The sequence below is a fragment of the Xenopus laevis genome, chromosome 3S, assembly GCF_017654675.1.
Source record: "Xenopus laevis strain J_2021 chromosome 3S, Xenopus_laevis_v10.1, whole genome shotgun sequence".
NCBI classification, from domain to species: domain Eukaryota; kingdom Metazoa; phylum Chordata; class Amphibia; order Anura; family Pipidae; genus Xenopus; species Xenopus laevis.
The window spans coordinates 123,886,762-123,913,082 of NC_054376.1; the positions used below are offsets into that span (position 1 = coordinate 123,886,762).

The following is a 26,321-nucleotide window of genomic DNA, read 5'->3' on the forward strand; positions in this document are numbered from 1 at the left end:
TTGCACTGCATTATTAAAATTGCAAGGGCTTGCCCTGCTGAACAAACTCCTGTGTGCCGGTGGTCTTTCCACGTACTTTGGCTGGGTGGTTGCCGATTCCCCTACCGCCGAGCACCAGGAAGCTCTGCTCAGGTTTGTGAGGTGTGCGGTCTCTCCAAACTGGCTTAAAATATGAAGTTCCAAATTACAGAAAGATCCATTATCTGGAAAGCCCCAGGTCCTGAGCATTCTGGATAACAGATCCCATACCTGTACTAAGAAAAAAAACATCCTAAATATGAATGCCAGGGGTCTACTGAACAGTTGCATAGATTTACCAAACTGCGTGGTCTACGGAGACCCCCAAATGGATATATAGCAGATAAAATTTCCACCGGCAAAAAACAAGTAAAGGTGGCCATTAGGGATGGGCGAATTTTTTCCCCTGTTTCGCTGATAAAATTTACGCCCATAGACTCGTGTGGCCATACACTATAAGATCCGCTCATTTGGCAAGGTCACCAAATGAGCGGCTCTTAACCCGATATGCCCACTAACGGCTGGGCGATATCAGGTGAATCCGAACGTTCAGCCCTGGGGCTTACAATATTACGAATGGGCGCCGACGATATCTTGACAGATCAATATCTGGGTGATTTTTGGCCTGATATCGATCGGGAGGACCCGTCGGGAGCCCCCACACATGGGCAGATAAGCTGCTGAATCGGTCTAAAGAACCAATATCAGCAGCTTTAATTGCCCGTGTATGGCCACCTTAACAAAAACAGTGCGGAAAGCAAGTAAATCACTAAAAGTCAATGAAACCACCAAAACCAATGCCTGGTAGTGTTATCAGCAGTCAGTATCTCAGTTTGAATATTTTAGCTTGGCCAAATAAGTTTTACGGACGAAACAAACAAGCAACACCTATGCAGAACTGAAAATGCAAAAAACTGGCTAAAATGCAATAATACAGCAGAAAATGATCACGAAAATAACATACAAAAGATAGTGCGCCTAGCGAATACGCTATTCACAATGGCAATAAAACTTTCAGGCAAAAAAAAAAAAAGGGATGCAGTTAAAAAAGATAAAAAAATTGTGTAAGAGTTGTGCGTGTTTTATAAGTGTGTGCAAGTATGTGAATGTGAAACCCCCCCCCCCCCAAAAAAAAATGTATATGTGTTTGTATATAAGTGTAAATATATATGCGAATTAGTGTGATTGTATTTTTTCTGTGCGTTAAACTAACGTGGGGGTATGTCGACTGCAGATTCATGTCCAGGAAGGCTGGAGGACTGAAGTCTATGAGCTACCTTCTATTGGATGGAATTGTGTGAGGCTGCTTATATACATTACTGCTCCCATTTATGCTCCCATATGTTCTCCTTTCCTATAGGGTACATAGGGGTTGTGAACAGAAGTCAGAAAGATATTGATGGCAAAAAGGACATCAAAGCAGCCCTTTCTGCAGAGCGCAAGTTCTTCCTGTCGCACCCGGGATACCGGCACATGGCAGAGCGAATGGGCACGCCGCACTTGCAGAAAGCACTCAACCAGGTAAACCAATACCACAGGCCCATAGCAGGAGGCAGTTATGCAAGGCAGTTACCTGTCAGGCCGACCTTAAAACAGAAATAATTGCTTAAAGGTGAACTAAACCCTAAAAATGAATTGCTAAAAATGGCATTTTATATAGTGAACTTATTGCAGGAGGCTAAAGTTTGAGCTTGTCAATAGCAGCAATGATCCAGGGCTTCAACCTTGTCACAGGGGGTCACCATCTTGGAAAGTGTCTGTGACACTCACATGCTCAGAGGGCTCTGATTGGCTGTTGAGAAGCTAAGCTTAGGGCTCGTCACTAATTATCCAGCAGAAAATGACCTTCCCTGGCTGTAATATAAGCTGATGCTACAGGTTTGCTGATTATTCAATTCTGATGCTAATTGCACTGGTTTCTGTGCTGCCATGTAGTAATTATCTGTATTAATTACTAATCAGCCTTATATTGTGACATTTCTATACTATGTGTACTGTATATTGTGAGTGGGTCCCTAAGCTCAGTAAGTGACAGCAGCACAGAGCATGTGCAGTGAATCAGCAGAAAAGAAGATGGGGAGCTACTGGGGCATCTTTGGAGACACAGATCTTTACTGCTAAAGGGCTGTGGTTGCCTTAGGCTGGTACAGAGGCAGCAAACATCATGTACAACATTTCTAGCTACTGGGGCATCTTTGGAGACACAGATCTTTACTGCTAAAGGGCTGTGGTTGCCTTAGGCTGGTACAGAAGCAGCAAACATCATGTACAACATTTCTAGCTACTTCTTTAGTTAGGGGTTAGTTCTCCTTTAGAGAAGTGTTTTTTCTCCAAAAGGGGTGCTTTATTTGATATATTTGGAGATTTTACAATGTGGAATGCACTGTTTTGTATCCCATTCCTTTTTTCCACCTGGGAACTGCCAAGTGGATTAGGGAGGAGAGTGTTTTGGCTATGGACACACATGCTGTTGTCAGGCTGTGTATTTTTGCAGACTGAGAGAAGCAGATCTGCTCAGTGTCCCTGCTCCATTGATTTGAACTCCATCAGCCTGTGTGCTCTGCTCACACACACAGCCCAGAGATGCCTCATTTCGTGTATTTGGGTTGATTTCAGCTTCAGCAGTGTGTGTGTGAGCACGCATAGGTTGATCGGATTCAAATCAATGGAGCAAAGGCTAGAGTCCTGTGCGGGTCCATTTTTTGACCCACAACTTCCTGCTACCCGACCCGCAATAGGCCAACTGACACCGGAAGTGACATCACATTTGACCATCATTCCAGTGCTGAATCTTCCCTAAAAAAATGTAAAACTGGAAGAACAACAATTGTGGACGGGAAGGATCAAGCCCGCACCTTGGTTGGGTACCTAGCCGGGTTACCTGTGGACTGCCCACACAGCCAAAGAATTACTTTTTGCCTGAGAGATGACTTGCGGGTATTCTGCGGGTACCCACAGGTAGGGATGTCACCTTTTCTGTAAATACATACCGGCCTTCCTATATGTATATCTTTTTTCCATATTAATAACATTGGGATCAACCATCATTTTTACCAACCAGGGACAGGAACCCACAGGCAGGGCCGCCGTTAGAAATCACAGGGACCCGTACAACAATTTTCTGGACTTCAATTTCGGCTATTTTCGTGGCTTCGAGTCTTTTCGCCGCTTCGGGACTTTGGCTTTTCGGCATTCTGCATTTCGGCTGTTCAGGAAGGAAGGGGGCGGCACGGATTTAGCGCTGTCAAGGGGGGCCCGACTCTTTCGAAAAGTTCAGCAGAGCTGGGCCCCCCCTACAGACCCATGTTGCCCCCCATCAAGTCTCTGATTGGTTATTGCCTGGTAACCCGGGTAACCAGTCAGTGTAAACCAAGAGAGCTGCAAAGTAGGAAGTAGTGTTCTGGCTATTATGTAACACATCCAGTCACTCCAGCCTTTATACATTACATTTTTGGCTAACTAACTATATTAGACATTTTTTTTATTTTGCACAGCCTATCTATTTACACAGTTTTTATTTTTACACTGAACAATTCCTTTAAGGGCCATTTTTGATCACAAGTGCAGGTATTCATATAAGGGCAGTTATATAAAATTTGCAATGGGGCTTTTTTTTTTTTTATATTTGTTTTGTTTTGTAATAATTTTTTTTTGTTCTGCACTTCTCCAGTCTGTAATTTTGGTGTCTGTTGGTTGCTAGGTCCTCACTTAGCCTAGAGACTTGGCAGTGGTTTGTCATTATGTAAGGTGAACAAAAGATTCCTTCTGTAGAAGCATACACAGTAAGGAGTAACCGTAACAACAAAAGAGGTAGCCTCTCGGGGAATCCATTTTTTTGGGGTTGCCGGTGATTTGATGACCCTGACAACGAGATAGCATGTGAAATTGCATCCAATCATGAAAAGTTGCTTGAAACAGACCAATCTATATTATAGGAGGGGGGTGTCGGGGGGTCCCCACCAGTCCCAAGTAACGTCAGTTTTTTTTTTTTGTGTGTTTTTTTTCTCATGTGTCTCTGCCGATTTTCTCCCTTAGCAACTAACCAATCACATCAGAGAGACGCTGCCTGCCCTGCGCAACAAACTGCAGAGCCAATTGCTGTCTCTGGAGAAGGAAGTAGAGGAATATAAGAACTTCCGGCCAGATGACCCCACAAGGAAAACCAAAGCTCTACTGCAGTAAGTAACCACCAATTTCCACTGAGGCTCCCATGGATTCAAGACTGAGCGATATTTAGGTTTTGTATGGGGTTTCATTGTTACATACAGTGTATAACAGGCTTTAAAGGGGAAGTAAAGTGTAAAATAGAATAAGGCTAGAAATGCTGTATTTTTTATACTAAACATAAACATGAACTTACTGCACCACAAACCTAATCAAACCAATGATTTATGCTTTCAAAGCTGGCCACACGTGTCACCATCTTGTAACTTTGTTATACATCTTTGCAAGACCAAGACACATGCTCAGTGTGGCCTGGGCTGCTTAGGGAATCGTCATAAAACAGCACAAGTCAAATAATATCTGCCAGAAGCCGATACAGCAAGACTGATTAATAATCAGAATATACAGACTGCACTGGGTCCTGTGTTGTCATGTAATCTAATGTGGATTTTATAGTTTTGTATTGTTTAATACAAACTTTCTCCAACTCTGCAGAAGCAGTGGCTGCAGCAAAATAATCCTCCAAATTCCCAGTTTATATCTTTAAATTTGGCTCCATGATCTTTTTCCTGCAGCTGGAGTTGGAAACAGTAAGGGCAGAGACACATGCTGCTTTTACGGGAGATTAGTCGAGATTAGCTACAAATTGCTTCTTCTTTGGGCAACTAATCTCCCCAAAGTGCCTTCCCGCTGGCTAGAATGTAAATTGCCGGTTGGATGGCACTCGAAACGTTTCATTTTCCGAAGTTGCCTCTGGAGGAAACCTCGGGCTACTTTGGAAAGCCGAAACGATCAGGGAGATTTGTCGCCCGACGAAGAATTTGTCACTGGGCGACTAATCTCCCGTAATAGTGTGTGTCATAAATATTGGAGATATGTTTCTTTTTCATTAAAGAAAGTAAAATTTGGATTTTATTTTTTGCCTTTACATGCCCTTTAATCATTCTAAATTAGGCCTCATGGTATGTCACAATAGAACCATACAATATTAAAATACAATATTAAAGCAATATTATATTAAATTACAAATAACTTCATCAGCCAGTCTGTATATAATAATGGTAATGGGAGGGTTTGTCAACCCATTTGTTTACATTTTTCAAATACCTCAACTAGAATAGCTGAATTAGGCAGAAGTAATACTTGATTCATGCCTCATGCGAGTCTAATTCTTCCATAGAATGGTCCAACAGTTTGCAGTGGATTTTGAGAAGAGGATCGAGGGTTCTGGAGATCAAGTGGATACTCTGGAACTTTCAGGAGGTGCCAGGATTAATCGGATCTTTCATGAGCGATTTCCATTTGAGCTTGTAAAGGTCAGTGCTTTTTGTAATCCTTTCTATAATGCCCATTGCTCCATATGACCTTTGCTGTAATGCATATTGCTCAGTATACCTTTCATACTTTTATATAACCCTTGCTATCTGGGCTAGAACTAGGGGTAGGCAGAAGGGGCACTTGCCTAGGGTGCAACGAAGTGGGGTAGCCAAGCGCTTACCTCTTCTTTCACCTTCCCCTGGTCTGGATCCTTGTTCCCCCACCAGCACTCTCTGGCGTGCCTCTGTTCATGCTTCTCCCCGTGTGCACATCAATCACATCCCTGGCCGGGGGGGGGATAGCCTACCGGGTTGCCTTGGGTGCCTGCTTGCTATAACACATCCTTATTACTACTTTTTTTGCTCCTCATAAGCCCTCCCTATAACTCCTCCTATTGCTCCCTATAATTCTTATTGCTCCATATAACCCCTCCCTATAACTCCTCCTATTGCTCCATTTAACCCTCCCTATAACTCCTCCTATTGCTCCATATAACCCTCCCTATAACTCCTCCTATTGCTCCATATAACCCTCCCTATAACTCCTCCTATTGCTCCATATAACCCTCCCTATAACTCCTCCTATTGCTCCATATAATCCTCCCTATAACTCCTCCTATTGCTCCATATAACCCCACCCTATAACTCCTCCTATTGCTCCATATAACTCCTCCTATTGCTCCCTATAACTCCTCCTATTGCTCCCTATAACTCCTCCTATTGCTCCCTATAACTCCTCCTATTGCTCCATGTAACCCTCCATATAAACACTCCCTATAACACCTCCTATTGCTCCATATAACCCTCCCTATAACTCCTCCTATTGCTCCATATGACCCTCCCTATAACTCCTCCTATTGATCCATATGACCCTCCCTATAACTCCTCCTATTGCTCACTATAACTCCTCCTGTTGCTCCCAATAATGCCTCCTATTGCTCCATGTAACCCTCCATATAAACACTCCCTATAACACTTCCTATTGCTCCATATAAGCCTCCCTATAACTCCTCCTATTGCTCCATATAACCCTCCCTATAACTCCTCCTATTGCTCCATATAACCCCCCCTAAAACTCCTCCTATTCCTCCATATAACCCTCCCTATAACTCCTCCTATTGCTCCATATAACCCTCCCTATAACTCCTCCTATTGCTCCATATAACCCTCCCTATAACTCCTCCTATTGCTCCATATAACCCTCCCTATAACTCCTCCTATTTCTCCATATAACTCCTCCTATTGCTCCCTATAACTCCTCCTATTGCTCCCTATAACTCCTCCTATTGCTCCATGTAACCCTCCATATAAACACTCCCTATAACACCTCCTATTGCTCCATATAACCCTCCCTATAACTCCTCCTATTGCTCCATATGACCCTCCCTATAACTCCTCCTGTTGCTCCCAATAACGCCTCCTATTGCTCCATGTAACCCTCCATATAAACACTCCCTATAACACTTCCTATTGCTCCATAAAACCCTCCCTATAACTCCTCCTATTCCTCCATATAATCCTCCCTATAACTCCTCCTATTGCACCATATCACCCCTCCCTATAACTCCTATTGCTCCATATAACCCTCCCTATAACTCCTCCTATTACTCCATATAACCCCTCCCTATAACTCCTCCTATTGCTCCATATAACCCTCCCTATAACTCCTCCTATTGCTCCATATAACCCCTCCCTATAACTCCTCCTATTGCTCCATATAACCCTCCCTATAACTCCTCCTGTTGCTCCATATAACCCTCCCTATAACTCCTCCTATTGCTCCATATGACCCTCCCTATAACTCCTCCTATTGCTCCATATAACCCTCCCTATAACTCCTCCTATTGCTCCATATAACCCTCCATATAAACACTCCCTATAACACCTCCAATAATTCCCACTATTATTGTAACTCTTCCTATTGCAGCAGATAATCTCAGTCGATCAGAGGAATGTATGTATGTGCTGTATTTGCCATCTTGTTCAGTAGTTAACTGCTGTCCTGGCTTTTTCCTATAAAGATGGAATTTGACGAGAAGGATTTACGGCGAGAAATCAGCTACGCCATCAAGAACATACATGGTGTCAGGTAAGGGTCTTAAGTGACAGATAGCAGCCTATAGATGTAATAAAAATGCTTATACCACACTCACCCTACAGCTGTGGAAGCAGTGAATATGAATGCTGTAAAGTTGAATTAATCCAACATACAAGGGGAAGCTTTGTTGAAAAATTATGTTAAAAGGTGGTTGAAAATGGCGGAGTACTACAATGAAACCCAGGACTTCTATACACGTGTAGCAAAGCAACTGCCAGACCCACAACCAGCAGTGCAGAAAGGGACAGACCCATTCTGCTTTTGATAGCAGTAGAATACCTAGGAATTGTGGGTGGAGACAAGTAAATAGTTAATTTATTCCCAAGAGGCTGGTAGGCAGTATGTTTTAAACTTCTTTTAAGGGATACTGTCATGGGAAAAAATGTTTTTTTCAAAGCACATTTGAAACAAAGGTTAATAGTGCTGCTCAAGCAGAATTCTGCACTGAAATCAATTTTTCAAAAGAGCAAACTGCTATTTTTAATTTTTTTATAAATCTGACACGGGGCTAGATATATTGTCAGTTTCCCAGCTGCCCCCAGTCATGTGACTTGTGCTCTGATAAACTTCAGTCACTCTTTACTGCTGTACTGCAAGTTGGAGTGATATCACCCCCTCCCAACAGCCTAACAACAGAACAATGGGAAGGTAACCAGATAGCAGCTCCCTAACACAAGATAACAGCTGCCTGGTAGATTTAAGAACAACACTCAATAGTAAAAATCCATGTCCCACTGAGACACATTCAGTTACATTGAGTAGGAGAAACAACAGCCTGCCAGAAAGCAGTTCCATCCTAAAGTGCTGGCTCTTTCTGAAATCACATGACCAGGCAAAATGACCTGAGATGCACCTACACACCAATATTATAACTAAAACAAAATACACTTGCTGGTTCAGGAATGAAATTTATATTGTAGAGTGAATTATTTGCAGTGTAAACAGTGTAATTTAGAAATAAAAACTACATCATAAAAATCATGACAGAATCTCTTTAATAATCTCTGATCTGTCGTGTGTTTCTCTTCTCCCTCCCACAGGACAGGGCTGTTCACACCAGACATGGCTTTTGAGGCCATTGTAAAGAAACAGGTTGTAAAGCTGAAGGAGCCGTGTCTGAAATGTGTGGATATGGTCATCCAGGAGCTGATCAACACTGTGCGACAGTGCACCTCCAAGGTACTCGTATAATATATTATGCGCATATAATACACAGCCATGGATGTCATTTTTGTCACACAACTCACTAAAACTTGTGTATTATAATAAATAAAGTACCCCCTGTTGGAAAGTATGAGGATATTAGAAGTAACCTCGGAGTTCCATGACCTGTATATGGTCATGGAACTCCTCTGTGACTTATAATATCCTTATATTTTATTGTAGGGGCTACTTTATTCACTATATAATAAACGCATATACACAGTCTATTATGTGTGGCCCTCCCGGGTACTCTCTTCCAACCTCCATCTTTGGGATAATTAGGCTTTTTACACTTTATTGGGTTTCTCCATCTCACTGCTGTGTGCTCTATCTTTGGAATAGGCCTAGACACTAAAGTATTAACCCTTTCTTCCCCTTGTCATTGTGCACCACTCACATCTTTTCTTCTGGGTTTCATATGTGGTACAGATCTAGACACTCATCACTGCAGTAGAGACCATACACACTTGTTGATAGTAGTAATATATAAACAGAAAATTCTCAGGTTTTAGTCGAACTCACCAGTTGTGAGAAGAGGTCCAGATGCACCGCCCTAAACTCTCAGTTTAGGGAGCGAACCACTGGCCTCCCCAAGTCATTTACTGGAAAAAAGTTAGTCCTGCAGTGATGAGTATACAAAAAAAGAGCAGGTACTTGCAAAGACCAATCTCCCAGGCAGACTTGTCAAATCATGAAGTTGTTTTATTCCAGTACACAAGGATACAGCCTTACGCATTTCATATCACTCAAATACTTAATCAATATCAGTTTCCCACCATTTATGAGTACTTAACCTGTCCCTTGAGTATAGAGAAAACTATATTGAAGTATTTAACTAGCTTTTCAAATATAGTCAACGTGGTCTAGACTGCTTATTATTATCTGTTTCAGCTGTTCTATTCCTAAGCTACCATTTTTCTAAATATTTTTCTTTATAAGGATAAACATAACAATAGTATTATAAAGTTTTTGTTGTTTTCGAATAACCTCAATATAGAGTGCCAAGATGGCGTTTAACCTGCCCACTATCCTTTACTTAATGATGTCATATCAAGAGCTACCGATTGCAGTGTTTCATGTAGCCTCGTTTGTGATGCTGAATTATACTTAACACTGATTGGTTCCATCTTGTTTTAAATATGCTATAGGAAATGTGAGCACTTAGCCTATGATTAAGTATCTGAGTGATATGAAATGTGTAAGGCTGTATCCTTGTATACTGAATTAAAACTACTTTATGATTTGACAAGTCTGCCTGGGAGATTTGTCTTTGCAAGTGCCTGCTCTTTTTCCTCGATTGGGAGGTCATTTGTGAATTAAATCGAACATCTAAAACTCGAACTAATTTTATCAGCTCGAAAACTCCAATCGAATTCAAATCAAGTTATATCTAGTAAAATCTTCAAATTGGTTACTGGACCTCTCCCATGGACTTATATACATGAACTCAGCAGGTTTTAGGTGGCGAATAGTCGAATTCGAAGGGGCAAGGTTTGATAAATCTCAAAATTCGAGTCGAGTTTGGATTATTCACAATTCGAATTTGAGTTTTGACGGCAAACAAATTTGAAGATTCGAATTTTCAATTCAACCCTTAATAAATCTGCCACTTAGTGTTCCTTTAGGCTCTATATCTGAATCAGGCCTCAATTCACATCACTGCACTAAAAGAAAAAAAAGTTTCTCTCCTAAATTTAGTCTTATTATTGTGCCCCACCCAGTGACTCTAATTGGGCTCTATCTGTGCGAGAATTGTAACCTCTCAACACTCGAGTATTTACAGTTTCCCGTGTGGGATTGGCCTAGACTTTCACTACTACACTACTAACAATCGCCCCTCTATAGGACTATTCCTGCACCCAACATGGCTGCTCTCTCCTGTGCTCCATCTGTAAGATAGCCTTGGAGTATATTACACATAGTGGCCCTGCCAAGTTATACAACATCCAATATAAACATGTATAGTGTCTGCTAGTACAAGTGCAGTACTGTTGTTAACCAGCAGATGGCAAATAGTAGTCCCAAAATAGTCCCAAAGCCACCCATTTACTTCTTCCCAATATTTCCCCTGTGCTAGGAAAGCTACTGGAGGCTGCCAGGCCCTGAACAAGCAAAGGCCTCAGCAAAAGCAGTGCCAGCTAATGCTGGGAAACAACTGTGAGTGGGGTGAGGTTGGTGGAAAGGAAAATCACTTGTATAAAAATGTCTGCATCATTCCCACACAAGATATACCTCTGTGTTTTTCTACTCCTGAATAGATCTTTTATACTTTCAAGCCGACTGTGTGCTCCCGCGGTCTGCATACGAACACAAAACTTTATCACCCCTATACCATTTATAACCACTAGATGGTGCTCTTTGGATAGTAGCCACCACCAATACAAATATACTGAGAGTGAATCATCTGTGTGCACAACAAATACCCTTTACCAGATAATGCTGTGTTTGTTTCATGGCAGAAATCCCAGTGTTTCACTAGTGACTAATGCTTCCTGAATCTTTGCTGGATTGTTTCATGCCACCAAAGTAGCTACATTCTGCCGGTTTATGGTTTTCATGGTTATTCTTGTTATATAAAACCCGGCTACTCCCTTGTCCCATTACAGAAAGCCCTTCCTAAAGTTTTCCACAAATCTGACTTAATGGCCAACTATCACGAAAATGAAATAAGAATGAAATAAGAAACTTTCTAAATATAATCAATTAAAAATTCTGTACCGTTCATGAAATAATCAAGTTTATCTTCACTATTCCTCTCTCAGCATCTGTTTCTCTTCATTCTGTCTTCATGCAGCAGTTGGGTGTCAGATATTCATTGACAGTTAGATTCAATATATCTTATAGGGGGCTCCTTTTGCCTAGAAGATGTATTAGAACTCACTCTATTAAACTCACCAGACATCATGTCTCTCTACATGCAGGATTTGTGCAAAAGGTTATTTTGTTTGTACTGGAATCAGTTATTTGAGTGAGCTCTAATACATCTGCTAGGAAAGGAAGCCCCCCCTATAAGATATATTGGATCTAACTGTCAGTGAATATCTGACACCCAATTGCTGCATGAAGACAGAATGAAGAGAAACAGATGCTGAGAGAGGAATAGTGAAGATAAACTTGATTATTTCAGAAACGATGCAGAATATTTGATTGTATTTAGAAAGTTTATTATTTCAGTATATTGAGCTTATAATAAATTTTCATTTTTGTGATAGTTCCCCCTTAAATACCCATGTTCTTATCTGTTATATATTCCTGGTATATTAAGCATATTTACAACATTCCCTACTCCAATGTTCCTTACAATCTAATTTCCTAGCCCAGGTGAACCCACACAGTAAGGGCTTTTACTGACGAGTGGTTGTAGCTGTGCTCCCCTGCGTTCCGTTTTTCTGCGTTCAGCCGCAGGGGAGCGCAGTAATAGACGCATTACGTTTTTTCCAATGGGGCTGTACTCACACAGGCGCGTGCAGGCGCCGAACGCAGGAAAAATGCAGCATGTTGTGTCTCAACCTGCTTTCGGCACCTACACGCGCCTGTGTGAGTACAGCCCCATTGGAAAAAACGTTATGCATCTATTCTTGCAAGCACAGGATACTCCGTAGATAACAGATAAGTACTACTATAGTTTATATAAACAAGCTGCTGTGTAGCCATTCAAGCACAGGATACACAGTAGATAACAGATAAGTACTACTATAGTTTATATAAACAAGCTGCTGTGTAGCCATGGGGGCAGCCATTCAAGCACAGGATACACAGTAGATAACAGATAAGTACTACTATAGTTTATATAAACAAGCTGCTGTGTAGCCATGGGGGCAGCCATTCAAGCACAGGATACACAGTAGATAACAGATAAGTACTACTATAGTTTATATAAACAAGCTGCTGTGTAGCCATGGGGGCAGCCATTCAAGCACCGGATACACAGTAGATAACAGATAAGTACTACTATAGTTTATATAAACAAGCTGCTGTGTAGCCATGGGGACAGCCATTCAAGCACAGGATACACAGTAGATAACAGATAAGTACTACTATAGTTTATATAAACAAGCTGCTGTGTAGCCATGAGGGCAGCCATTCAAGCACAGGATACACAATAGATAACAGATAAGTACTACTATAGTTTATATAAACAAGCTGCTGTGTAGCCATGGGGGCAGCCATTCAAGCACCGGATACACAGTAGATAACAGATAAGTACTACTATAGTTTATATAAACAAGCTGCTGTGTAGCCATGGGGACAGCCATTCAAGCACAGGATACACAGTAGATAACAGATAAGTACTACTATAGTTTATATAAACAAGCTGCTGTGTAGCCATGAGGGCAGCCATTCAAGCACAGGATACACAGTAGATAACAGATAAGTACTACTATAGTTTATATAAACAAGCTGCTGTGTAGCCATGAGGGCAGCCATTCAAGCACAGGATACACAGTAGATAACAGATAACTACTACAATAGTTTATATAAACAAGCTGCTGACCCCAAGGCTACACAGCAGCTTGTTTTTGCAAAAATATAGTAGAGTTTCTGAAGCAAACACAGCAGTTTTACCAGTGCAGGGCAACACTGCATTATATATATATTTTTTATTTTAAAACACTTTAATATTGAATCTTACTGCTCCTTTAAGACAGCGATCCCCAGCCAATGGCTCACAAGCACATGTTGCTCATGAACCCCTTGGATGTTGCTCCCAGGTGCTTATTTTTTTATATTATTTTTGAAAAGGTTGAGGACCCCCAGTCTTAAAGGGGAAGGAAACCTAGTCGGCGCAAACCCCCCACCCCCCCTCCCGTTTGTTGCCCACCCTCCCTCCTCCCCCCTGGCCTACCCGTCCCGCTGGACAAATGCCCCTAACTTGTTACTTACCCTTCTGCGCAGGTCCAGTCCAGGGAGTTCACCGACGACATCTTCTTCCACGCGATCTTCTTCCTGCTTTGAACGGCGCATGCGCAGTAGGATAATTTCGCCGGTACGATCTACTGCACATGCGCGTGACTTTTGGTGCATGCGCAGTAGATCCGTACCGGCGAAATGATCCTACTGCGCATGCGCCAAAACGCCGTTCACAGCAGGAAGAAGATCGCGTGGAAGAAGATGTCGTCGGTGAACTCCCTGGACTGGACCTGCGCAGAAGGGTAAGTAACAAGTTAGGGGCATTTGCCCAGTGGGACGGGTAGGCCAGGGGGGAGGAGGGAGGGTGGGCAACAAACGGGAGGGGGGGTGGGGGGTTTGGCTGACTAGGTTTCCTTCCCCTTTAAGGGATACTGTGGGGTTTAGCTCACAAGAACTGGTGGCAAAGGTTGGACTCTTTGTTCAACATTAGAAGTTTCCAATCTTGATATAAAATGTTCAGAGCAATACATAACTATCAGATAGATCAAGCCGATACAATACTATTAATCAAGCCAGATGTGCTACAAAATACCAGTCTGCCCTTTTTTATTTATCCCAGGCTTTGTCTGTCACTTTTCTCATTCTGTCTTGTTCTTTTACTAACTGTTTCACTGTATGTTCCTGGTTCTTCTCTTCCCTCTGCTTCTTCCCTTCCTTTTCTTGTTCTCCCTTCGACCTATGACACCACGGGGTCAGAGGGCAAAGTCTGAAGCTAAAGGGTAACCGTCCACTTCTGTTTTCTGTTTTTCATTTTATTTTATTTATGCAAGAAAGATGTATACCTCCCCCACCACCACCAGTAACAGGGCCTCACACACAGCCAGATCATTTTCTATGGCCACAATATCATCTGGTCATTGTAGCAGATCAGTCTGCAGTCTGGTCAATAATCACACACACAAATAACAACGCAATCTCTGCAGTTTTGCCACCAGTGTGACTTGTAATTACGTATAGATTTTATTTAGGCAAGCAGTTCATTTGGGGGTCTGCACAGAAAACCAAAACCAAATAGGCCAACCGTATCTGCCAGTGTGTGACCAGAGACTTTTCAGTGATTGTGGTTAGGAGCATATTCAAATTAGGGGTGGGAAGTTTATCTTCACTATTCCTCTCTCACATCTGTTTCTCTTCATTCTCTCTTCATGCAGCAGTTGGGTGTCAGATATTCATTGACAGTTAGATCCAATATATCTTATAGGGGGTTTCCTTTCCTAGCAGATGTATTAGAGCTCACTCAAATAACTGATTCCAGTACAAACAAAATGTAACAAAATAACTGCCTTTTGCACAAATTCTGCATGTAGAACGACATGATGTCTCGTGAGTTTAATAGAGTGAGCTCTAATACATCTGCTAGGAAAGGAAGCTCCCCTATAAGATGTATTGGATCTAACTGTCAATGAATATCTGACACTCAACTGCTGCATGAAGAGAGAATGAAGAGAAACAGATGCTGAGAGGGATAATGAAGATAAACTTGATTATTTTAGTAACGATACAGAATTTTGAATTGATTATATTATATTTGGGGGTCTGCACAGAAAACCAAATAGGCCAATCGTATCTGACAGTGTGTGGCTGTGGCTTTTCAGTGATTGTGGTTAGGGGTGTAAAAAATAATTCAGGTGTTTGTTTACCTACATTTCACCCATCCACAGTTTGTTGTACTGTACAATGTGTTTAAACTAGGGATGCACCAAATCCAGGATTCGGTTCGGGATTCGACAAAGATTGGGCTTTTTTCTGCAGGATTTGGATTCGGCCGAATCCTTCTACCAGGCCGAACCAAATTCGAATCCTAATTTGCACATGCAAATTAGTGGCGGGGAGGGACATGGCGTGACTTTTTGTCACAAAACAAGGGAGTAAAAAATGATTTCCCCTTCCCACCCCTAATTTGCATATGCAAATTACGATTCGGTTCGGTATTCGGCCGAATCATTCGCAAAGGATTTGGGGTTCGGCCGATTCCAAAATAGTGGATTCGGCGCATCCCTAGTTTAAACTGATGTTTGCCCAATGCAGACCAAAGCGTTCACTGCTGCCTTTATGTTTGATAGCTGGCGTCCTACCCGAGGTTACGCGAAGAGACTGAAAGAATCGTCACCACGTACATCAGAGAGAGGGAAGGAAAAACAAAAGATCAGGTGAGCTCTAGCAATAAGTACATGCATGGGGGAGGCCTGATGTATTCAGATAATCGCTGTCTAATCCAACCTCACAAGTCATATACAATGAAGGACTTACATGTGACAGGTATATGTGTACCGACTGCAATGCAACATTAATAATAAGGTCTAGCTTATACAGGCCTATACTCTCTTTGCTTCCTCAGATCCTCCTGTCAATAGACATTGAGCTGTCCTACATCAACACCAACCATGAGGATTTCATTGGCTTTGCAAAGTAAGTCTTCTTCCCTCCTGCACTTGAGGGTTTTCTCAAGATAGATTCTCTATAACACTCAGCAGAGACCGTATGTATTGACTGCATGGACTGCAGTGAATCTCAGTGTTCAGTCTCTAGCTTATCCAGCCTTTTCATCTCACTAATCTGATCACTGCCCAGTCCTTATAATGTTGGGCCAATGTCTTCCCTGAGCTCTGTTGTCAGCTCTTTTGCCACAGAGTATCAGTGCTTTCATTTAACCATAGTATAAACAGGCCTGTCTTGTTGTGGGAGGCCTGTGCAGCAAGTTACCCATTTGTGCATGCATGTAAAGCATTACAAGGTATCAGTGTGGGGCTGCATTAGCTGCCTTATCTTGTTATCTTGCTTAAAGGGGAGCTATCACGGAAATAACATTTTAATATAAGCGTCATCATACTGAAATAAGAAACTTTCTAAATACAATCAATTAAAAATGCTGCACTGTTTCTGAAATAATCAAGTTTATATTCACTATTCCTCTCTGAGCATCTGTTTCTCTTCATTCTGTCTTTATGCAGCAGTTGGGTGTCAGATATTTATTGACAGTTAGATCCAATATATCTTATAGGGGGGCTCCTTTCCTAGCAGATGTATTAGAGCTCACTCAAATAACTGATTCCAGTACAAACAAAATCTAACAAAATAACTGCCTCTTGCACAAATTCTGCATGTAGAGAGACATGATGTCTGGTGAGTTTAATAGAGTGAGCTCGAATACATCTTCTAGGCAAAAGGAGCCCCCCTATAAGATATATTGGATCTGTCAATGAATATCTGACACCCAACTGCTGCATGAAGAGAGAATGAAGAGCAACAGATGATGAGAGAGGGATAATGAAGATAAACTTGATTATTTCTGTAACAATACAGAATTTTGAATTGATTATATATAGAAAAGATATATTGGATCTAACTGTCAATGAATATCTGACACTCAACTGCTCCATGAAGAGCGAATGAAGAGAATCAGATGCTGAGAGAGGAATAGTGAATATAAACTTGATTATTTCAGAAACAATGCAGAATATTTAATTGATTGTATATAGAAAGTTTCTTATTTCAGTATGATGAAGCTTATATTAAATTTTCATTTTCGCAATAGTTCCCATTTAATATGTTGATTTTACTTGCTCTGAGTCCTATGTCTTTACTTCAGTATTTTTTCCTGTGTGCTTCTGCCATGTTGCATGTGGGTACAGTAGTATTGCGTCCTTGCTGTCTTCATTTACTCTTGCTCTCTTGCTTCTAACACCGCCATGTTGCATGTTGACTGCTATCACATTGCAGTGCCAGAGCCATAATGCTTGTGTTTCTGTATCCTGGCTTCTCTCTCTCTTTGTTCCTTTTCACTGGTTTTTTCTTTTCTTATTTTGTTAATTTCTCTCTTTCTCCTATGTTTTTACTCTCTACCCCTTTCGACCTACACTTTCTGCCTCTCTGCGTGTTCATATCCACCACTCGCTCCCTCATTCTTTCACATCCCAGCGTTTACTATACAGAGCAACTCATTCCATGGTGGGTATTCTGCCATCCACAGCTCTCTATGTTTCCAGAGCACTGTATGCTTTATGGTATATAGTTTGCGTATATATATAAAATGTTTAAAGGATAAGTAAACCTGTAAAATAAGTAAAGTAATGTATGTAAAATTGATGAGGGGGCTATTCTAAGCACTTTTGTCATTTACATTAATTATTTATTTATTTTTATTCCAAGATATTAAGGGATACATGGACTGTTAATATGAATGAATTTTGTTACAACAGCGCCACCTGCTGGTCAGTTTCCCACCAATCTGACCACCAAGTAGTCAAGGAAGTTGTCAGGAGAAAAATGTTCTTCTCCTTATGTAAGATTTGAGAAAGGTTTACAATTTTATTCCTAAACAGAAGAACATCAGCCTCTTTTTTTTTTTTTTTTTTTTTTTTTATGCTGACAACATTTTTGACTACTTGGTTATTTGCTTTAGTAGCCACAGAATGACACTGCCCAGAATTAGACAACTTGTTATCTACAAAAACCTCAAGATCCTTCTCATTTAAAGAAACTCCCAACATCCTGCCATTTAGTGTATAACTTGCGTTTATATTATTTTTGCCAAAGTGCATAACCTGCATTTATCAACATTGACCCTCATTTTCCAGTTTGCTGCCCAGTTTCCCAACTTAGACAAATCACTCTGCAAATTGGCAGCATCCTGCATGGAACCTATCATATTACCAGTACATGTATCCCTTAATGTATCCCTTAATATCTTGGAATAGAAAGAAAATAAATAATGTAAACAAAAGTGCTTAGAATAACACCCTTGTTCATTTTACATTCACTTATTTTAAAGGTTTACTTATCTTTTAATAGATGGTATATCTGTATTCGTATACAGGACCTATCAGATTTCCCAGGGGGCCTAACCTCAAGTGGGCTTCAGCCTAGAGCAATTCCCATCAGTCCATCATAATTCCCACTGTGGGCCCTTGTAAAAACAATACCATTTGGCACTGTCTATATCTAATTGCTGTGAGATTGGGCTCTAGTAGGTCCAGTCCAATGCTGTATGTTTATTTCACAGCAGAGTTCAGATGCAAAGAACATATACAAATGCCTTGTATCTTATCAGCACATCTGCAGTTTTTGTAGGTTTGTGTTTCTTTAGAATATATAAGCACTGATGGTTGGCAGTTGATAAATGCAAGTTATGCTCCTTGATTCATGCGTAATGATCTATTGTAGAGTAGCCTACATGGAGGGGGCTAGAGAAGTTGCTAAATGATAAATATATCTTTTTCTCTTCCCTCTAGTGCACAGCAGAGAAGCTCTCAGCTCAACAAGAAGAGGGCTGTCCCCAACCAGGTAATCCAGCCCAATACCCAGCACCGTCTCATGATTTGCAGTGCCCATATCATTTTAGTGGGTTGGGTTAGAGGGGATCACACACGCACACTGATCATGATCCGCAAAATAACGTTTTTTTTTTTACTGTTGCCTGCTCTGTGGTAGAACAGCTGACGGTTTCCTATTGTATATGTTGTTTCATGAGTAGCGTCTTCCAGGTAGAGCAGGATTCTCTGATAGGGTAAGCGCATTGTGGCTCATTTATAAACACTGGGCAGTAACCCATAGAAACCAATCAGGGATTATCTTTTTTTCAGCCAGCTGCAGGTTGAGCACTGAAAGTAATCATCTGGTTTCCATGGGAAACTGCCCAGGTGCAGGTTTGCCCATTGTTTATAAATGACCCCCACTGTCTCTTCCATGTGATGTATGTGGCACATGATTCTGTTCTCTGCCAGCGTATACTCCGATTCTCCTCCCATAGACATACACAAAACAGGATTGCTATATTCGAAGCTTAGAGTCTCCTCCATCCGCAATACAATTGGCTTTCCCTGTAGGACACATAGTCGCTAGTTATAGTTATTATGCATGGGAATAAACTCTGACCGCCCCTTTATCATACATGCAATACGATTTATATATCATTATATATTGAAAATGATTCCTTTTTCTGTTCAGCTCGATTGATCCCCCTCATCAACAGGATAAAGTTGATTTCAATATGAATGACAATAGTCATTGGCTCCTCCTATACACAGAATAATGTTGTGCAATTATTAGGGACAGGGATACCTCTCACTAATACACTGTTGTAACCTTAAAGGAGAAGGAAAGCTACCGAAGCAGTTTATTCGGTACGATAATGCAAGCTATAACACTATATTTATTCTGCAGAATGCTTTACCATACCTGAGTAAACAGCTCTAGAAGCTCTATATGTTTGTTTAGTATAGCAGCTGTCATATTAGCTTGGTGTCACATCACTTCCTGCCTGAGTCTCTCCTTGCTCATAGCTCTGGGCTCAGATTATAGCAGAGAGGGGAGGAGGGAGGGGAAAAAAGAGAGGAGCAAACTGAGCATGCTCAAGCCCTAGCCTTGGAGGTTTTAGCTGAAAACAGATACAGAAGCCCATGAGTACACAATAGAAGGAAAGAAATGCTGTGTTTCTTTTGACAGAGAGGGTTTGCTGGTCTATTTATATAGACCTTTCTGATAAAGCTTACTTAATTTTAGCCTTTCCTTCTCCTTTAAGTGTCGAAAAGGGGTCTTGCATGGCAGTTTTCCTATAAACCTTGAGCTACTGTGCGTCTTGCACCCACAGTAAGACCTGTCACCCTACATCCCACGGTGTAAACGTTCTCTGTCGCCCTCTCCTATCTCTGATCTTCCTGAAGCCCCCCTCTTATCTCTGCACAGCATGTGCCTGCATTTAATGTCCAATTGGCATGCACTGAGCTAATTTACTACCGACTTTGTTTTTATCTTTTTGTATTTAGTTTTAACTGGGACAATCTAAATATTAACTGTTATTAATTGCACGTAATTTTCTTCCCCCTCTTCTTCTTCTTGCCATTTCGTGTTTGCTCTTTTACCATCCACCATCCTGCCTTTTTCTATACATTCCCTGTTCTATACTGTGTGTCACCCTAATCTTGTTGTTCCTCATCCTAAACTAAGGGAGAGATATTGGTAAGTACCCAGCTAAGTACCCGTGTGGCCCGCTTTAATGGCATCAGGAAAGAAAATCCACTTCACCCGTTAATATTTAATAGTTGATTGTTCATTTGCAGATACATTAGAGAACAAATTAACTTCTGCTTTTATTCCCTCTTCACTAAAGCTGCCTGTACATTAAAAGATCCACTCATTTGGCGAGGTTGCAAAATGAGCAGATCTTTCCCCAGTATGGCCACCATGAGATGGGCTATATAATGCTGAGACAGTCGTTGGATCTCAGGAATGGTCAGATCACAATAACCTAGATATAGGTTGTTGGAGCAAAGACCACATAATCACAGTAACATAGTAAGTTAGGTTGAAAAAAGACACAGGTTCAACCTTTTAACTCTATTTTAACCTGCCTAACTGCCAGCTGATCCAGATGAAGGCAAAAAAAAACATTAAAAACCATGAGCTGATCTCACTGGGTCAGGACCTTATCCTCTTACAACCCTGAATATAAACCAACCGATCATATCAGCCGATTTTTAACAAACAGAGTTTAGCATGTATAGAAGCTTCAGTTCCTTATTTTAAATCTCATTATGGCTATCGACAGAAACATTCAGCAGTGAAGTGGATTTCTTTTTGATTCCAATCCTATGATATTGCAATAAATCAATCTCCTGTGATTATCGCTTATAACCTCAAGCTTTTCTTTAAATACCCAAATGTGTAACGGCTCAGACAGGGCTGTCTAACCTGCAGTTCTCTGGCTCTTGCTTAATGACAATTATCCTATCCGCCTAGCAGGGCAGTGACTTTAATGGATCAGCAACAGCTGTCTGTTGAATTCAGCCTCTCCTGGCAGTGTTTGGTTGGGAGTTTTAGTTCACCAACAGCTACAGGGTCACTGTTTGGATAGCTGTGGCCTAAATGTGTTCACACCTTTAATTAAAGCGTGTGCTCTCACACTACCTCTCTAAATGATTGGTCACGTTTAGACACAGAATCTAGCAACACCCATGCTAAGATTATTTTCCATTTCAAAGAAAAATAAATGGTTACTTGCCCTTACCTGAAGTGGCCGATACACAAGTAGGGCATTTGGAGTCCAGTTGTTATTCCTCCATTACAGTGTGCTCCGCTTTATTCCTGTTTGCATGATTTGTTTTTGTTTTTTTAAAGGTAATATACACTTTGTAAGTATTGTTTATCTTCCATGTCTTTTCTCTTGTACCAGCCACAAACCCACCACTCTCATATACAGTTTCATTGATCTGCCCCCTGCTTAATTTATTGGAAAGTTACCTGGCCAAGACAGAAAACTCATTTCCACTCTGCAAATGTGTGGGGTCACTGGCTGTAGTGACGTGCGGGCTGGGCCGATACCCTCGGGTCTGGTGGGTTCAGGCCGACCATGCACCCCCCTTTCAGGGTTGCAGGCGGGTCCGGGTTAAGCTCTTCTGCCTGCTCCCCCGCCCGTGACCTTACAATGACGCCTTCCGACTTTTAGGTTCAACTTTTATAGACGTGCGCCTGCTCTGCCTGCCCCTTTTGTGATGTCATCGTCGGGGCGGGTCAGCGCAGGTCCATAAAAGGAACCCGGAAGGTTGGCAGGTGGAGGCAGGGCGGATATCGGGAGGGTGTGGGTCGGGTTATACCCTAACTGGCTGACCTGCAGCTTTTACATAATGTGTTGTAATGTGTAGGGCTGGCCATTCCTAATGCATTCTCCCTGTAGCACCTCTGTTAATATAAATTATATGGCATTCATATGCAGGGAAATTATTATTTGCCCGTGCAATGCTGTATGGCATATATATTGGGTAATCCTAAATAGAAAATTTGGCCACCCCCTGGAATCATATGATTCACTGTGCACACAAACACACCAACAAACCATACATGTTAGTTCACATGAGCCAATTAACAGACAGAGTTCTGTCTTTTGCTTCCACACTTCTTCTTGTTACAGTTAGAGCTGCAGTATTTCTGGTCAGGTGATCTCTTCCTTTTACAGTTAGAGCTGCAGTATTTCTGGTCAGGTGATCTCTTCCTGTTACAGTTAGAGCTGCAGTATTTCTGGTCAGGTGATCTCTCCCTGTTCCAGTTAGAGCTGCAGTATTTCTGGTCAGGTGATCTCTTCCTGTTACAGTTAGAGGTGCAGTATTTCTGTTCAGGTGATCTCTTCCTGTTACAGTGAGAGTTGCAGTATTTCTGGTCAGGTGATCTCTTCCTGTTACAGTTAGAGCTGCAGTATTTCTGGTCAGGTGATCTCTGAGGCAGCACACAGACCATCACTAAATGAGGGTTCAAGGCAAGAAATGTAAAAGGCAATATTTACTTAAATATATAATATTACAGTTTGGTAAGACTTTTATATGCCACCTAATATAATATAAAGTGTCTGTTGCTTAAATATTAATTTTGGGTGTAACGTTTTCCTTTAACGGGAAAACCATACTTATTTTGTATGTTACTGCTATATCCAATCCAAATCTTGTAAATGAGCCAATGATATGAGTTGCGCTACATATTTTCAAAACAGTGCCCCCGTCCCTGGGGGCAGGGGCACATCCAAATCCACGCGGTGCAGCCTATCCCATTTATATATATATATATATATATATATATATATATATATATATATATATATATATATATATATATATATATATATATATATATATATATATATATATATATATATATATATATATGTGTGTGATTTTGCTTTTCTTCCTGATTTTGGATAAAAGCACATTATTGGTTGGCATTGCTTTGCTGTATCTTTCCCAGACCCCTGTTCTGAAACAGAATATATTCGACGGCCACATTTTTCCTTGTCTAGGATAAAAGTTGAGTTGTGTTATACCTATCTTGCTTAGCATTCTATGTGTAATAGTACATGTCACTTTGCCTACAAACTTCCATCTCCCAGAGGGCACAATCTAAAATATCATCTTTGTAACCTGGTAGTCAAAATCTGCCGCCTGCATATGAACCCCTCCTTCATACATTGCCCCCCACAGCCTTTAATGTCGTCTGCTAGTAGCTCGTCTTTTGTCTCCTTCCTTCCATGTCTCCCCCATCTTCCACCTTTCTCCCCCTCTTTGTCTCCTTTCAGGTCATCAGGAGAGGCTGGTTAACCCTAAACATCAGCATCATGAAAGGGGGCTCGAAGGAATACTGGTTCATCCTAACGGCAGAGTCGCTCTCTTGGTATAAAGATGAAGAGGTGAGTAAAAGTTTTTATTTATTCATGAAAGACTCTACAATACAGTACAGTGCACACAAAAAAAAACATGTTATCTGTAGGTCGATACATTTTGTATGGTAAAGAATGTCTATGGATGAGAAGTAGGTGCACGTGTAGTCCTTTGTTATGGAAAGAGTAGACAATAAAGGCTCAGCATAGTAACCTAATTGCATCGTCCAGCCCTTGCAGCGGTTATCCATTCTCCTTGCATCGAGACAGTAGGGGGTGTGCAGCAACTGCCCAGTTGAGCGTGTGGCCCAGTTTAACCAGTGTGTAGACTACTGTTCACGTACTGTGCAACGAACACGTAGTCTGAACACTGGGGGAACGGGACCAGCCATCTCTCTGGATCTTCATTTCCAGCCTCCTCCATTCATTGGCTTTTTCCTCTATTATTGGGCAAATGGGCAGTTTTGATATTACACTTCCGAATAGTCCAGCTGCCAGTTTCTACCCCCTTTATACCTTTTCCTGAATACCCTTTTCTAGATACCTCTTGTAGTAATATGCAGACATATATATATATATATATATGAATACACATTTCTTAGTGCCTGCCTACTTCAAATTGTAATTAACCCCGTAAGGTGGTAGATGTCCTGAGTTTTTATGACCCAAACTGCCTACTTCAAAGTATTACCCATCCTGTAGTCTAATCAAATGCAGAATAAGATAGGTCCATTCTAGGATGCTTTGTTGCCTATGGGCAGAGACACACATGCTGCGAATCGGGGAGATTAGTCGCCTGTCGACAAATCTCCTCTTCTTTCGGGCGACTAATCTCCCCAAACTGCTTTCCCACCAGCTTGAATGTAATCGCCGATGGGATGGCAATCGGAGCACTTCGTTTTCCGAAGACGCCCGAAGTTTCCTCGTGAGGCAACTTGAGACGACTTTGGAAAACAAAGCTCTCCGAGTGCCATCCTGTCGGCGATTTACATTCTAGCCGGCGGAAGACCGGGGATGCAGTTCTGGGAGATTAGTTGCATTGAAGAAGAGGAGATTTGTCGCTGGGCGACAGATATGCTGACAACATACCCCGAGACACCATCTGGAGAGGGTCTTTTTCATTTCAAATAGGAACTGTTTGTACAGTTGTTATTGGTAAAAACAACATCTAAATTAACTAAAACAATAAGATTGAGATACCCGTTTAACGTGTCGTCAGCCAATCAGAACCATTCCCCATTTTGGTCAATGTGATAGAAACAGTATAACAATGGGGCTGGTTTTGGCTGATTTGAAGGAAGGAAGGTGAGAGTGAGAGAGCGAGAGAAAGAAGGTGATAGAAGGAACTGCATAGGGAAAAGCTCTTTTTTAGACTATAATCTGTACATATATCCTGTGGGCACATTTTGAAAGAGATCTGTAACTGGGCTGGATAATCTCAATAAATCGTTTCATCTCTGGGAACCTCGGTTGTGGAATCTACACATCACAACACTATACGGATATACAAATCACACAACACCTCTAACTTCCTTTAATACCCTTTTTGTATAAAGCACTTCCTTTTCAGTTTCTTTCTGCCTCCTTGGTGCCCTAGCACCCATCTGGCCACCCCCTGCAATTTCATAAATTCTACTCCCGTTCTCTCTTAAAAAACCCTGTCTTTCTATTATTTACCCCCCTTCCCTCGCTGGCCCAGCTCCCAGGATGTAATCCCCCCTATAAATACCAGCATATCACCACCTCCTTGCACCACCAAGCTGCAGTTTCTTTGTGCTGAGGGGACCTCATCCTCATGGTATGAAAAGTGGAGTTACCTGAGCACCAGCTTTGCTTGCAGACTTGGGAACAGTACTCTTAAGCACGTAGCATCTTCCATCCCCAGACAGCACGAGGAGTACTTTTTATTCATAGTCGAGGGTATCCAGGCTTCTGTGACGTGGCAATGAAATGCCTTTAGCCTCAGGATCATGGTTTTGGCTTTGCAGGAAGTTGAAGAGGAGGGGTTTGGAGGCAGGGGGGGGCTCTGCATCCAGATCCCTCCATGTGGAATAAGGAGTATAGTGGTGGGCCAAAAAATCCTCCCAGACACATAAACTGTTCCAGATGTTGCATCTCTGCCCAAAGCATAGGCTCATTTCCGTTAACTCTTTGCCTACTAGACAACTCAAAACTGACTAGCTAAACGCCAGCGCGGCATTTCCCCGAACTGCTTTGTGCACATTTGTAACTGTAGAACAATTCGCTTATTTTCCATATACCTTACTATGTGCAGAAATGCGTTCAGCTACAGGCAGGGAACCCCCACACATGGGAACATGCCCAACAGACTTCACCCTGTAAACCTTTTTACTTCTTCTGTTTGGTCTGAGGCACAGGAACCAGTTTGAAAAGGAATTTACTATAAAACAATATGATTCAAGTCGCCGAATATTAAAGGGGAAAATGATAATGTAATATTATCTTTAGCATA

The 26,321-nt window shown here is 41.6% G+C and overlaps 1 protein-coding gene across 5 annotated transcripts in view; it reads left to right on the top strand.

Annotated features, from left to right (window-relative positions):
- Positions 1-26,321, top strand: part of LOC108703474 (dynamin-2) — an 81,148-nt gene that overhangs the window by 34,958 nt on the left and 19,869 nt on the right. For 2 of the 5 annotated variants that reach the window (XM_041588880.1, XM_041588878.1), the window contains exons 6-16: positions 1,379-1,539; positions 4,054-4,196; positions 5,363-5,498; positions 7,520-7,587; positions 8,637-8,775; positions 15,774-15,860; positions 16,049-16,119; positions 17,629-17,658; positions 18,942-18,993; positions 20,656-20,667; positions 23,768-23,878. In XM_041588880.1, the coding sequence (XP_041444814.1) occupies positions 1,379-1,539; positions 4,054-4,196; positions 5,363-5,498; positions 7,520-7,587; positions 8,637-8,775; positions 15,774-15,860; positions 16,049-16,119; positions 17,629-17,658; positions 18,942-18,993; positions 20,656-20,667; positions 23,768-23,878 (1,010 nt within the window). The remainder of the gene's footprint in view (positions 1-1,378; positions 1,540-4,053; positions 4,197-5,362; positions 5,499-7,519; positions 7,588-8,636; positions 8,776-15,773; positions 15,861-16,048; positions 16,120-17,628; positions 17,659-18,941; positions 18,994-20,655; positions 20,668-23,767; positions 23,879-26,321) is intronic. The other 3 variants (XM_041588879.1, XM_018239601.2, XM_018239602.2) reach the window with 3 other exon arrangements.